At 43.1% G+C, this 12,500-nt stretch overlaps 1 protein-coding gene across 1 annotated transcript in view; it reads left to right on the forward strand.

The window, feature by feature from the left end:
* drosha (drosha ribonuclease III) overlaps window positions 1-12,500 on the forward strand; it is a 46,465-nt gene that overhangs the window by 23,212 nt on the left and 10,753 nt on the right. Inside the window, 3 exon segments of the mRNA XM_046853769.1 lie at window positions 2,319-2,421; window positions 7,904-7,974; window positions 8,166-8,210. Of these exon segments, the coding sequence (XP_046709725.1) occupies window positions 2,319-2,421; window positions 7,904-7,974; window positions 8,166-8,210 (219 nt within the window).

Below are 12,500 nucleotides of genomic sequence, written 5' to 3' on the forward strand. Positions count from 1 at the left end.
CTCACTCGTTATACTGCTGATCTGCCTGTTTATCCGTTTCATTCGTTTACTCCAGTGTTTTTTTTTTACTTCTTTAAATATAGTGGATTGATTTAAATAATTCGTTCAAATTTTTAGATTCATTTATTGTAGTTTTATTTATTTTTCTTTTTGTTTATTTTATTGACTTTCTCTTTATTTTAGAAACAACATTTGACAGTTTTTCTATTTGTTTCTCTGTTTATTGTTGATTGATTGATTGTTTATTTTATCCATCCATCCAGTGAGATAAGCGTTATTTATTGATTTATTGATTTATTTTTTTATTTATGTATTTATTTATTTTTCTGGTTCCTTTATTTATTTAAAAAAATTGCACAAAAAACGAAGTGATAAATAAACCAATATTCTCACTAGCTAACAAATAATATTCCACAAACACGTTCTTTCTTTCTTTCTTTCTTTCTTTTTTTGTGTCTTTCTTTTCTTTTCCTTTTGTCTTTCATTCTTTTTCTTTTTTTCTGTGTTTTTCTTTTCTTTTTTCTGTCTTTCTTTCTTTCTTTCTTTCTTTGTTTGTTTCTTGTTTTTCTTTTGTTTTCTTTCTTTTTTTCTGTCTTTCTTTCTTTCTTTCTTTTTGTGTCTTTCTTTCTTTGTTTTCTTTCTTTGTTTTCTTTCTTGTTTTTCTTTTGTTTTCTTTCTTTTTGTGTCTTTCTTTCTTTCTTTCTTTTTTCTGTCTTACTTTATTTCTTTCTTTTTTTTATTTGGTGCTTTCTTATTGAGTTTTGTAACTATTTAATAATCATATAATTAAAGTATTTATTTATGTAAATTGTGTGTGTGTTTGTTCGCGCATGCTCAGGTAGTAAACAGCGATTGCACTCTCACACGTTTCTCCGGACGTCATGCTCGGCCTCGCTCCAATTTACTAACAACAAACAAAGAAATAAAAAAAACGCCTTTAATCTTCTGCATCTCATCGCGATTCGCTCAAAAGTTTGCAGAATGAAGTGTGTGTGTGTGTGTGTGTGTGTGTGTGTGTGTGTGTGTTATGCTTTCATTTGCATAAACCTTGTGTCATTTTTGTTGTTGATGTTGTTTTGGCCTTGTTCCAATTCTCTGGTTTGGAGTTGTGTTTACTTCTGTACGCTCAAGAACACACTTGTAATTATCTCCAGTAATCCCCCCCCCCACCCCGTTCTGTGGGAGACGTCCCGATAATCCTGTGTGAAGTCGACACTTTTCCCCGTAGGGTTCACACTTATTTATTCTTGTGCTTTTCTTTTCCCTGCTGTTGATTTTCTTTTTTTTTTGACTTTGTTGTTTTTTTGTGTGTGTGTGTTTTTTGCCTCGTATTTAATAATTATGCCGATCGGTCACGTAGCACAGAGACGCCGAGAGCTGAAACAGCAACACGACAGAACAGGGGAGAGGGAGGAGACGTAGAGGAGAAAAAGATGGAGAAGAGATAAAGGAGAGATGGAGAAATGATAAAGAAGGGATGTGGAAGTGATGAAGGAGAGATGGAGAAGTGATGGAAAGGTGATGGAGAGATGGAGGGTGGAAAAAGAATGGATGAAGAGATGGCAGGTGGATGGAGAAGTGAAGAAGGAGAGATGGTGAAGTGATGAAGAGATGGGGGAGGGATGTAGAAGTGATGGAGGAGGGATGGCGAAGTGATGGAGGAGGGATGGAGAAGTGATGGAGGAGGGATGGAGAAGTGATGAAGAGATGGAGGAGGGATGTAGAAGTGATGAAGGAAAGATGGAGAAGTGATGAAGAAATGGGGAGGGATGTAGAAGTGATGGAGGAGGGATGGAGAAGTGATGGAGGAGGGATGGAGAAGTGATGGAGGAGGGATGGAGAAGTGATGGAGGAGGGATGGAGAAGTGATTAAGAGATGGAGGAGGGATGGAGAAGTGATGAAGGAGGGATGGAGAAGTGATGGAGTAGGGTGGAGAAGTGATGAAGGAGGGATGGAGAAATGATGGAGGAGGGATGGAAGTGATGAAGGAGGGATGGAGAAGTGATGGAGGAGGGATGGAAGTGATGGAGGAGGGATGGAGAAGTGATGAAGGAGGGATGGAGAAGTGATGGAGTAGGGTGGAGAAGTGATGGAGGGATGGAGAAGTGATGGAGGAGGGATGGTGAAGTGATGAAGGAGGAATGGAGAAGTGATGAAGGAGGGATGAAGAAGTGATGAAGGAGATGGAGGAGGGATTGAAATATACTTTATTGACACTTGTGTAATTATATAGTAATGTTTGTGTGTGTGTGTGTGTGTGTGTGTGTGTGTGTGTGTGTGTGTGTGTGTGTGTGTGTGTGTGTGTGTTTCCCTGTAGAAACTGGAGCTGGATCGTTTCATGTTGTATGCTCACGGCCCTGATCTGTGCAGAGAGTCAGACCTCAGACACGCCATGGCCAACTGCTTTGAGGCTCTAATAGGTGTGTTTACACACGCACACACACACGCACACACCTACACACACACACCTATTGAGCAATTGCCCGATGTGGAAGTAAAACTGACAGTTATTTAGCTCGTTAAAGTTATTAGCATTATCGAGCAACTGCTTTGTGGCTAACCCTAGATAGCTTTAGCACGTTAGCGGTGTTAGCCAGTGTTTAAAACACTGTTAGCATACTGTGTGTTAGCATGATGCAAGAATTCATCAACACCCGTCTGGTGTCATTTCCGCAGTTCCTTCTTTTCTTGTGATTTATTACTTTATTCTTTAATGTTCCGTGCATGTGAGTGTGTGTGTGTGTGTGTGTGTGTGTGTGTGTGTGTGTGTGTGTGTGTGTGTGTGTGTGTGTGTGTGTGTGTGTGTGAGAGAGAAAGAGTGTGAGACATTCATTACTGGTATTGATTTCGTAACATCTAAATCCCAGGGGTGACTCGTATATCATCTCAAACTACACACACACACACACACACACACACACAAGGACGGACAAAGAAATATTGCATCTGGGGGCATAAATAAATAAATACATTTGACCTCTTCTGGAAATGATTAAATTGTTTTTAATATTTCTTTTATATAGATGTTGTGTGTCTATTGTTCTCACACACACACACACACACACACACACACACACACACACACACAGATTTCTGGACTGACAGGTGGACACGCACAGACAAGTGGGCACAGACAGACAGACAGACAGACAGGCTGGTTGAAACACAGACAGATGCATTAGCTGAATGACTGATGGACACAAACAGACGTAGACAGCATACAGAAATATGAATGGACAGACAAATGGGTGGAGAGACATGAGAACACAGACAGATGGAGACAGGCATGAAAACAGGTGGATAGACAGGCAGACAAAGACAGACAGACAGGAGGACAGATAGATAGGCACTCTGGCAGGGATAGACAGACAGAAAACACAGGCAGGCAGACAGAGAGAAAGGTGGATAGCCAGAGAGACGTATTAACAAGAAGTGAGGTGGATAGCAGACAGACAGACAGATAGGGAGAGACAGATAAAGACAGTTGGACAGACAGGGACAGACCGGAAGATGGGTGGATAGGTAGGCAGACGGGAAGAAGGGTGGATGGAGAGACAGACAGACAGGGAGAAACAGACACGTGGGTTGGTAGGCAGACAGAAAGACAGACGTATATGCAGACAGACAGACAGGGAGAGATATATAGGCATGCAGATCGATGAAGACAGAGAGAAAGGAAGATAGGTGGACCGGCAGATTCACATAGACACGTAGGCATGCAGACTTACAAACAGATGTAGAGAACAGACTGAAATATGTCTAGACAGACAGACACGTGGGCAGGTGGAAAGCTGGATGGACAGGGTAACACAAATAAGTGGACAGATGGAAAGACATTTCGGCTATTAGGAGTAACGATAATCAAAGTCCCCTCTGTTCAGAAATGGTTTGTCCCAGCCGTGGACAGATGAACAGGTAAATGCATAGTACCATACAGACAGGAAGTAAGTCTAGACAGATGTTGTCACAGACATGCAGTATAAAGTACAGAGAATAGACGGGGGGGGCGCCAGACAGGTAGAGTTTTCAGAACGGAAATGTTGTTTTGACAGAAAATGAGGTCACCTTGGAATTGGAGCATATGATTAGCATCTGTGTTCGTATTTCCCAAAAAAATGCTGACGAGTAATAAAACAGATGGGATGGTGAGAAGATAGACAGATTCCCCCTTTTCCCATCTCCACCCCCCATCCCCCGTTTCATTCATCTGCCTCAGTCAGCGGACAAATGCAGCTGTTCAAGAAGGAATGTGAGGAAAGATTCTGTAGGGTTGGTGTAAGGCTGTAGAGTTGTGTAAGGCTGTAGAGTTGTGTTCAAGGTGTGTAGGATTGTGTTTAAGGTGTGTAGGGTTGTGTGTAAGGCTGTAGAGTTGTGTTCAAGGTGTGTAGGGTGTGTGTAAGGTGTGTAAGGTGTATAGGGTTGTGTGTAAGTGTGTAGGGTTGTGTGTAAGGTGTAGGGTTGTGTGTAAGGTTGTAGGGTTGTGTGTAAGGCGTGTAGGGTTGTGTGTAAGGCGTGTAGGGTTGTGTGTAAGGCGTGTAGGGTTGTGTGATAGGCGTGTAGGGTTGTGTTTAAGGCTGTAGGGTTGTGTGTAAGGCTGTAGGGTTTTGTGTAAGGTGTGTAGAGTTGTGCATAAGGCTGTAGGTTGTGCGTAAGGCTGTAGGGTTGTGTGTAAGGTGTGTAGGGTTGTCGTAAGGTGTGTAGGGTTGTGCGTAAGGTGTGTAGGGTTGTGCGTAAGGTGTAGGGTTGTCGTGAGGCTGTAGGGTTGTGCGTGAGGCTGTAGGGTTGTGCGTAAGGTGTGTAGGGTTGTGCGTAAGGCTGTAGGGTTGTGCGTAAGGTGTGTAGGGTTGTGCGTAAGGCTGTAGGGTTGTGCGTAAGGCTGTAGGGTTGTGCGTAAGGTGTGTGTAAGGCTGTGCGTAAGGTGTGTAGGCTGTGCGTAAGGTGTGTAGGCTGTGCGTAAGGTGTAGGGTTGTGCGTAAGGTGTGTAGGCTGTGCGTAAGGTGTAGGGCTGTGCGTAAGGTGTGTAGGCTGTAGGGTTGTGCCTAAGGTGTGTAGGCTGTAGGGTTGTGCCTAAGGTGTGTAGGGCTGTGCGTAAGGTGTGTAAGGTGTAGGGTTGTGTAAGGTGTGTAGGTTGTGCGTAAGGTGTAAGGCTGTAGGTTGTGCCTAAGGTGTAGGGTTGTGTAAGGTGTAGGGTTGTGTGTGAGGCTGTAGGGTTGTGCGTGAGGCTGTAGGATTGTGTTCAAGGTGTGTAGGCTGTAGGGTTGTGTTTAAGGCTGTAGGGTTGTGTTTAAGGCTGTAGGGTTGTGTGAGGCTGTAGGATTGTGTGTGAGGCTGTATGATTGTGTGTGGGCTGTAGGATTGTGTGTAAGGCTGTAGGGTTGTGCGTGAGGATGTAGGGTTGTGCGTAAGGCTGTAGGATTGTGTTTGAGGCTGTAGGGTTGTGCGTAAGGCTGTAGGATTGTGCCTAAGGTGTGTAGGGTTGTGCCTAAGGTGTGTAGGGTTGTGCGTAAGGTGTGTAGGGTTGTGCGTAAGGTGTGTAAGGCTGTGCGTAAGGTGTGTAAGGCTGTAGGGTTGTGTGTAAGGCTGTAGGGTTGTGTGTAAGGCTGTAGGGTTGTGTGTGAGGCTGTAGGGTTGTGTGTGAGGCTGTAGGATTGTGTGTGGGCTGTAGGATTGTGCGTAAGGCTGTAGGGTTGTGCGTGAGGCTGTAGGATTGTGCGTGAGGCTGTAGGGTTGTGCATAAGGCTGTAGGATTGTGTTTGAGGCTGTAGGGTTGTGCGTGAGGCTGTAGAATGGTGTTTAAGGCTGTAGAATGGTGTTTAAGGCTGTGGGATTGGGAAAACACATGTAGGCTGAATTAGCATAATCCCATGCCACCTCACTAAATTTAATAAGTCAGGAGCTTCTCCACTGTTCCTTGGCCTGGACAGAGCTTTGACCCCTGGACATTGTTCCTCTAGGATCCTAAAGAGTCTCTCTGATATCCTTCAAACCACAACCGTGTGCGGCTGAGGGGTTGTGATTTCCCTCGAATTGGAACACAGCCTCCGGCCTGCTTTTTTAAAAATAGCGACCACCAGCCCAGTTTGACGGTCTACAAGCACTGTCCCAGATCCTCCTGCCACACCGACAAGGCGATTTAACTACGCCAATCCAGCTCCGGTCGAACCTCATCCGCTGTTACAACCTTCTAACTGGCAACCCGAGGTCTCCTGGGCAGATGTTCTCAAGAGGAACTTGGGGTGGGTTTAGCTTGGGCTTAGCCATGATCTGGAGCAGAAGGGCCTTTTTATTTTTATTATTATTTATTTGTAAAAGCCACGTGGCTTTTTAATGAGCAGGTCACCTGCACCGTCAGCATTTTTTACTTCCTACAAATTTCCATCACACACTCGCTGACCGTGCACTTCTCCATCCCTCACACTCCCACTATCACTCTCTTGTGTGTCGTTCAGCTCCAAGACGTTGTATCGTCTCATTGTTTTATCAAAGCCTTTATATATATATATATATATATACATACAGACAATCAAACATTGTCCCATAATTCATAAATAATTCATAAATAATTCATAAATAATTCATAAAGAATTATTAAAAAATAAATATTAAAAAAAAATGTTACTTTTTTTATTATTATTATTATTATTATTATAATAAAATGATTGATTTTGATCTTTTGAAATTACTCAAAAGTTTGCAGACACCTGAGCTTTTTATATTATATTAATTGAGGAATTAATCCAGCAACATGGGAGTTAAAGGTGCAGGTCCTGATGTAGGTGAGAAGGTGAGGACGCTATAGCTGGAGATCTTCCACTCCAACCCAGAAGAAGGGAATTCTGATCTTAATCCTCCCCATGTGTGAACTTTTTCCAGCTGCGTAACTTCATCAGTGGGGATTAAATTATTATTATTTTTTATTTATTAGTATTTGTTTTCCTCCTGCAGCTTTTTTCTTTTCATATTCGTGCGTTTTTTCACGTTTCGTCCTCCTTTCGGGTCCTTTACTCTTTCCGCCGCCGCTTCACCATTCCTCCTCCTCCTCCTCCTCCTCCTCCCCTCACTGCTGCTCCTTCACTCAGGCGTGGTAACCATCAGGTTTTTATTCACTCCTGATCCTCGATAATGAACAAACGGCGCGAGCGCGGCTGCTTCGGAGTCGCGCTAATTTCCATCATAAAGCTGATTTTGTGATTAGCGCCAGCAGATGGAGGGGATTTGGGGTTAAAGCCGAGGAGAGACGGGATTATCTCCCACCCGCTCACAACTTTCACTCATTTTATTCATTTATTTATTTATTTATTTAATTATTTATTTAATTATTTAGCTTTTTTTTTCTTTTTTCTAAACAATGTGCAGTGGAGGAAATTCCCTTTCTCTCCTCACTCTGCTTCTTCTTCCATCATTTCACTTTAACATGGTGTGTGTGTACGTGTGTACGTGTGTGTGTGTGTGTGTGTGTGCACACGTGTGTGTATTAATGTAGATTCACCTCAGAAGGGGAATAATATTCATGTATTACACCGAACACCCTCATTTACATAATCCTTGTGTGTGTGTGTGTGTGTGTGTGTGTGTGTGTGTGTGTGTGTGTGTGTGTGTGTGTGTGTGTGAGCTGTAAAGATTAACACACACTCCTTTTATTGTCTCGCATTTATTTATTTTCCTTTGTTTGATTTCTTTCTTTCTTTCTTTCTTTCTTTTCTTTCTTTCTTTCTTTCTTTTCTTTTTCTTTCTTACTGTCTTTCTTTTTCTTTCTCACTGTTTCTCTTTTCTTTCTTTCTTTCTCACTCTTTCTTTCTGTCTTTCTTTCTTTCTTTCTTTCTTTCTTTTTCTTTCTTTCTCTGTTTCTCTTTTTCTTTCTTTTTCCTTTCTCTTTGTCTCTCTCTCCGTTTCTCTCTGCAGGTGCTGTGTATCTAGAAGGTGGATTAGAAGAGGCGAAGCATCTGTTTGGAAGGCTGCTGTTCAACAATGAGGTGTGTGTGTGTGTGTGTGTGTGTGTGTGTGTGTGTGTGTGTGTGTGTGTGTGTGTGTGTGTTTTCATTGCGTTGTTGGGACGACATCAAGTACACAGGTGTAAGAGTATGGAGAGTTAAGAGACTGTGAGTATAGAAGTATACACATTCCTCTGTGTGTGTGTGTGTGTGTGTGTGTGTGTGTGTTACAGGACCTGAGGGAGGTCTGGCTCAACTACCCACCTCATCCGCTGCAGGTGAGCAAAATGTAGAAAACGCATACAGATATAAAAGAAATTATAAATATATAAACAAAGAAAAATCAGGATTGAAAAAAAAAAGAAGTTCTCTGTAATTCAGTAGCTTTTAGAAGCGTTTCAGTACCTTAAAATAAATGCTCCTGTAGAGGTTCCTCTACACAGCAGAGTCAGGTGAAAGTCAGGCTTTTTGTGAAAGAGTATTGAACCACCTGATGGAGTGTGAAGTTTGGGCCAGTGGATCGTGTCATGAGATTATGGGACAAATCTCAGCAAGAAACTGAGCCGACTGGAAAATGTGAAAACTACAGCAGAACCTCAGACAGTGGAACCTCCTGAAACTACAGCAGAACCTTGGGCAGCTGAACCTTCTGAAACTACAGCAGAACCTCAGACAGTTGGACCTCCTGATACTACAGTAGAACCTCAGGAACTTGAACCCCTGGAAACTACAGCAGAATCTCAGTTGGCTGAACCTCCTGAAACTACAGCAGAAACTTAGAAAGCTGAAACTACAGCAGAACCTCAGGAAGCTGAAACTGCTGAAACTACAGCAGGAGCTCAGGAAGCTGAAATTCCTGAAACTACAGCAGAACATCAGGAAGCTGAAACTCCTAAAACTACAGCAGAATCCTAGTCAGCGGGGCCTACTGAAACTACAGTAGAACCTCCATGTGATGCTCATGGAGGTTCTTGTTAAATAAACAGAGGCAGGTCTGGGTATTAAGGGAGATGGTAAAGGAAATCAGTATAACCTTTTCACAGGTGCAACAAACACACACACACACACACACACACACACACACACACACAGAAGGCAATAGTGAAGGATGATGTTTAGCTGTAGCTCTAACAGCAGAGTCACTATTCTCTTTTCAGAAAGAATAGATGTAAACATCTTGGCAGCACATTCAACTTCTTTAACAAAAAAACACCACCCCAAAAGGTCTTCAGAGAGAAAGAGAGAGAGAACGAAATTTCATCCAGCAGCAGATAAAACCAGTGCCGCATTAAATGAGGTGCTGACAGAGACGAAACAAGAGCTTTGGAGAAGGTGAAGGGTGCATTAATAAGGGCAAAGAGTCGCTCAGTTAACCACAAGGGTCCTCCTCCTTGCTTTTGCTTTGATTTAGAACATTACAGCAGAAGTAAATCCTGTGCCCATCCCAACCAAACGGGATTTGAACCATCTGCAAGCAGCTAAGATTTGTTAGGGAACGTGTGGTGATGCCTCTCGTGGCAAGCAGACTGCCGTTCCACCAGCATAACCCTGTGATGTCTCTTTACCTGTTAACTATTTCAAAAGAACTACCTGGTAACTTCCCAAGAAAACAGTAAGAACAAACACTAGAACCAGCACTGAGGAACGCCGACTGTGGCATCGACTGCATCGGGGGAATAAAGGTTGCAGTAGATCCCACCAGATAGACTTCATCCGACGGCCAGCTTATTTAATGTAGGCGATTTTCTGTATCATGACTTATGACTTAAAGTTGTGCATGTAGGGGGTCATGTGTTTGAGCAGAGTGTTTGGGAGGGTATACTGGAGATGGTGTCACTTTATTGTCTAATTGAACCACAGTTGTCATACAGGGGGAGTTCTGGGAATGAACACCCAGGCTGGTTCCACAATGTGGGACAAACTCACAGTACTCTAACCTCCAGAAGGATTTAGGAAGTACAGTGGAACCCCGTTGTACGAGCAGAATTCTTTCTTGAAAATTGCTCGTAGGTCCATTTGCTCGTACGTTCGAACTGATTTTCCCCATAAGAATGATGTAAAAGTGATTTAATCCGTTCGAGATCTCATCCGATCGCTTATTTCTGCACTTATAAAGTATTTGTAGCCTATTTTAACAAACAGATACACCGCAAATTACCGTAATGTAAACATAATTTAACACTTCCCCATGTGGTAGTGGTTGATTGCGAGTGTGAGATGCGCACTACGCTCGTAACCTCCTCGGTTTCCATGGTAATTCTATTTACTTTCGTTTTCACAGCACCATCACTGATTTTATTGGGAGAAATTCTTCAAGATTTCTAGTGAAATAAAAATATAACACTAAAAAAAAGTTATGTTTTTGCTGCACTGAACAGCGAGAGCGACCGAGTGATACGTCATCAACTAAGCGACTGATGCGACCCTCCGCGAAACGGGAACCGGCAGCATGGGTTTGCTCGTGGCTTTCGAAATTTGCTCGTGAAAAAGGGTAAAATTTTGCGAGCGAGTTTGCTCGTATCTCCGTTTGCTCTTCCTAAAGTTTGCTTGTACAACGGGGTTTTACTGTATAGGAAACTTGACAAAATGCCATGGCCGAGCACTTACAATACTCTCCAAGTGTATGAAGAAAGACCTTCAACAAGGGTTACCTGGAACAAGTGTGAGGGATATCTGATTGGTCAGTTGCATGGGGATTTGAGTTTCCTAAACTTTGGGAAGAAAGAGTTGTGCATGTAGGAGGTTGTGTTTGAGCGGAGTGTTTGGGAGGGTATACTGGAGATGGCGTCACTTGATTGTCTTACCACAGTTGTCATACAAGGGAAGTTTAGTGGATAAACACCCAGGCAGAGAACTTGGGAGCATATGCTGACTGCTTCCGCATATCATCTTGCCAAATGCCCTGATTCCAATGATTCCAAAGTATTTTCAACACAGGTTTTCCTGGAACAAGTGTGAGGTATATCGGAGGGTTTGGGTTTCCAAGGTCCAATGTGTTTGAGCAGAGGATTTGGGAAGGTATTCTGGAGCCGTCAAATCCTCTGCTCAAACACATGACCTCCTGCAAGCACAACTCTCTCTTTCCAAGCCGATGCCTCTGGAACTCTTTCTTCTCAAAGGTATCGCTTGATTGTCTAATTGGACAACAGTTTTTGTAAAGGGGGGCGAGTTCTGGTGATGCACGACCAGGCTGGTTTCACACTGTGGTACAAACTGGCAACCTCCAGAGGGATTGTTGAGAAGTATACAGAAAAAAAAACAGCATGCAACACTAGAGTCAAGCTTTACTGCTAAACTTGCTAATCCAGAAAGCTTTAACCTTTTTTTAATTGCTAAGGACCCCCCAATGTGAGAAACAAAAGAACCGCAACATCATAATCTAATAAATCAAGTGAATGATGGAAAGGGTGGAAGGACGTCTGGCAAGTCTGCCGGATAAGAACCAGATTGTACCAACCAGGAGCTTAGAAGCTACAGACACCTGGCAACAGTCAAATGGGACATCTTCAAGGGAGGGGTAGGACAAGTTGCGCCCCCAGTTGTAAAGGACTTCCCAGTTTGAGGACCAGTATAAATGGCATGTTTCGAGGTTGGAACCGGTGGGAAAGTGGAGAGAACCAGGTAGGTGGTGGTGGTTGCTTCAAGCTTTATGAGTTTTCTACCTTGGGAAAGTCTTTAGGATGTCGGAATTGCCTGTTTCTCAATGACTGGAAGGCCAGATACAATATGAGACTAATTTAATGAGAAACATAGTCTACACAACGCGTCTGTCACAGTCCCGCTCTCTAAGTTTCCGAACAGTATCGCCCTGAATCGCTGTTTACGGTCCTGGAATTCCGTAAACATCTCTCCAAGTTTATAAATGCGAGCATCACGAGCATCTGCTCCTTCTGAACCCGGAACCCGTGTCATTAACTAGCAAAATGTCATTAGCCGTAATGATGTGACAGCTGGCATTTGGATCGGCGCCATTAATTAAGGACTCCTCGTCAAGGAGGAAGACAGGGAATTATTTTACGGGAAGAACAAGGACAAAAGGAGTGCGACTTCGCCAACCTCGACCCAATTAAAACATTGTCTTTGAAGCATTGTTAGCACCGCGTGACAGGCGTCTGACATTACGTTCTGTTCGGTTGCGATGTCACTTCTTTTTGTGGAGTTTTTTTTTTTTTTGTGCATTTTTTTTCTTCCCATAAATGAGGATCATGACATTTTCAGGGCTTTAATTCAGTGCTATTTATTTATTTATTTATTTATTTAACACGTTAATAATTTTTTGTCTGAGGAGATGGACAGCGTGTCTGAGGAGCGCGTTTGTGATGCGGATAATGGAGATGTAAACAGATCTCTGTGGGCTGTGTCCTAAACCACATACTACTTCTAACTTTAATGTGTAGCTGGAGTACATTAAAGTAGGGTTGTACGTAATCAGATGGTGGGTGGGTCGGGAAGAGGGGGGGGTCACTAGGCTGTTGGGGGTGGGCACAGACAATTGTGGCAAGACTTTGTGAGGAAGAAGAGGAACAACTGGGCATAAATCAACAAAGTCATTAGGCTGAAACATGAAA

Source organism: Silurus meridionalis, chromosome 7 (assembly GCF_014805685.1).
Source record: "Silurus meridionalis isolate SWU-2019-XX chromosome 7, ASM1480568v1, whole genome shotgun sequence".
NCBI classification, from domain to species: domain Eukaryota; kingdom Metazoa; phylum Chordata; class Actinopteri; order Siluriformes; family Siluridae; genus Silurus; species Silurus meridionalis.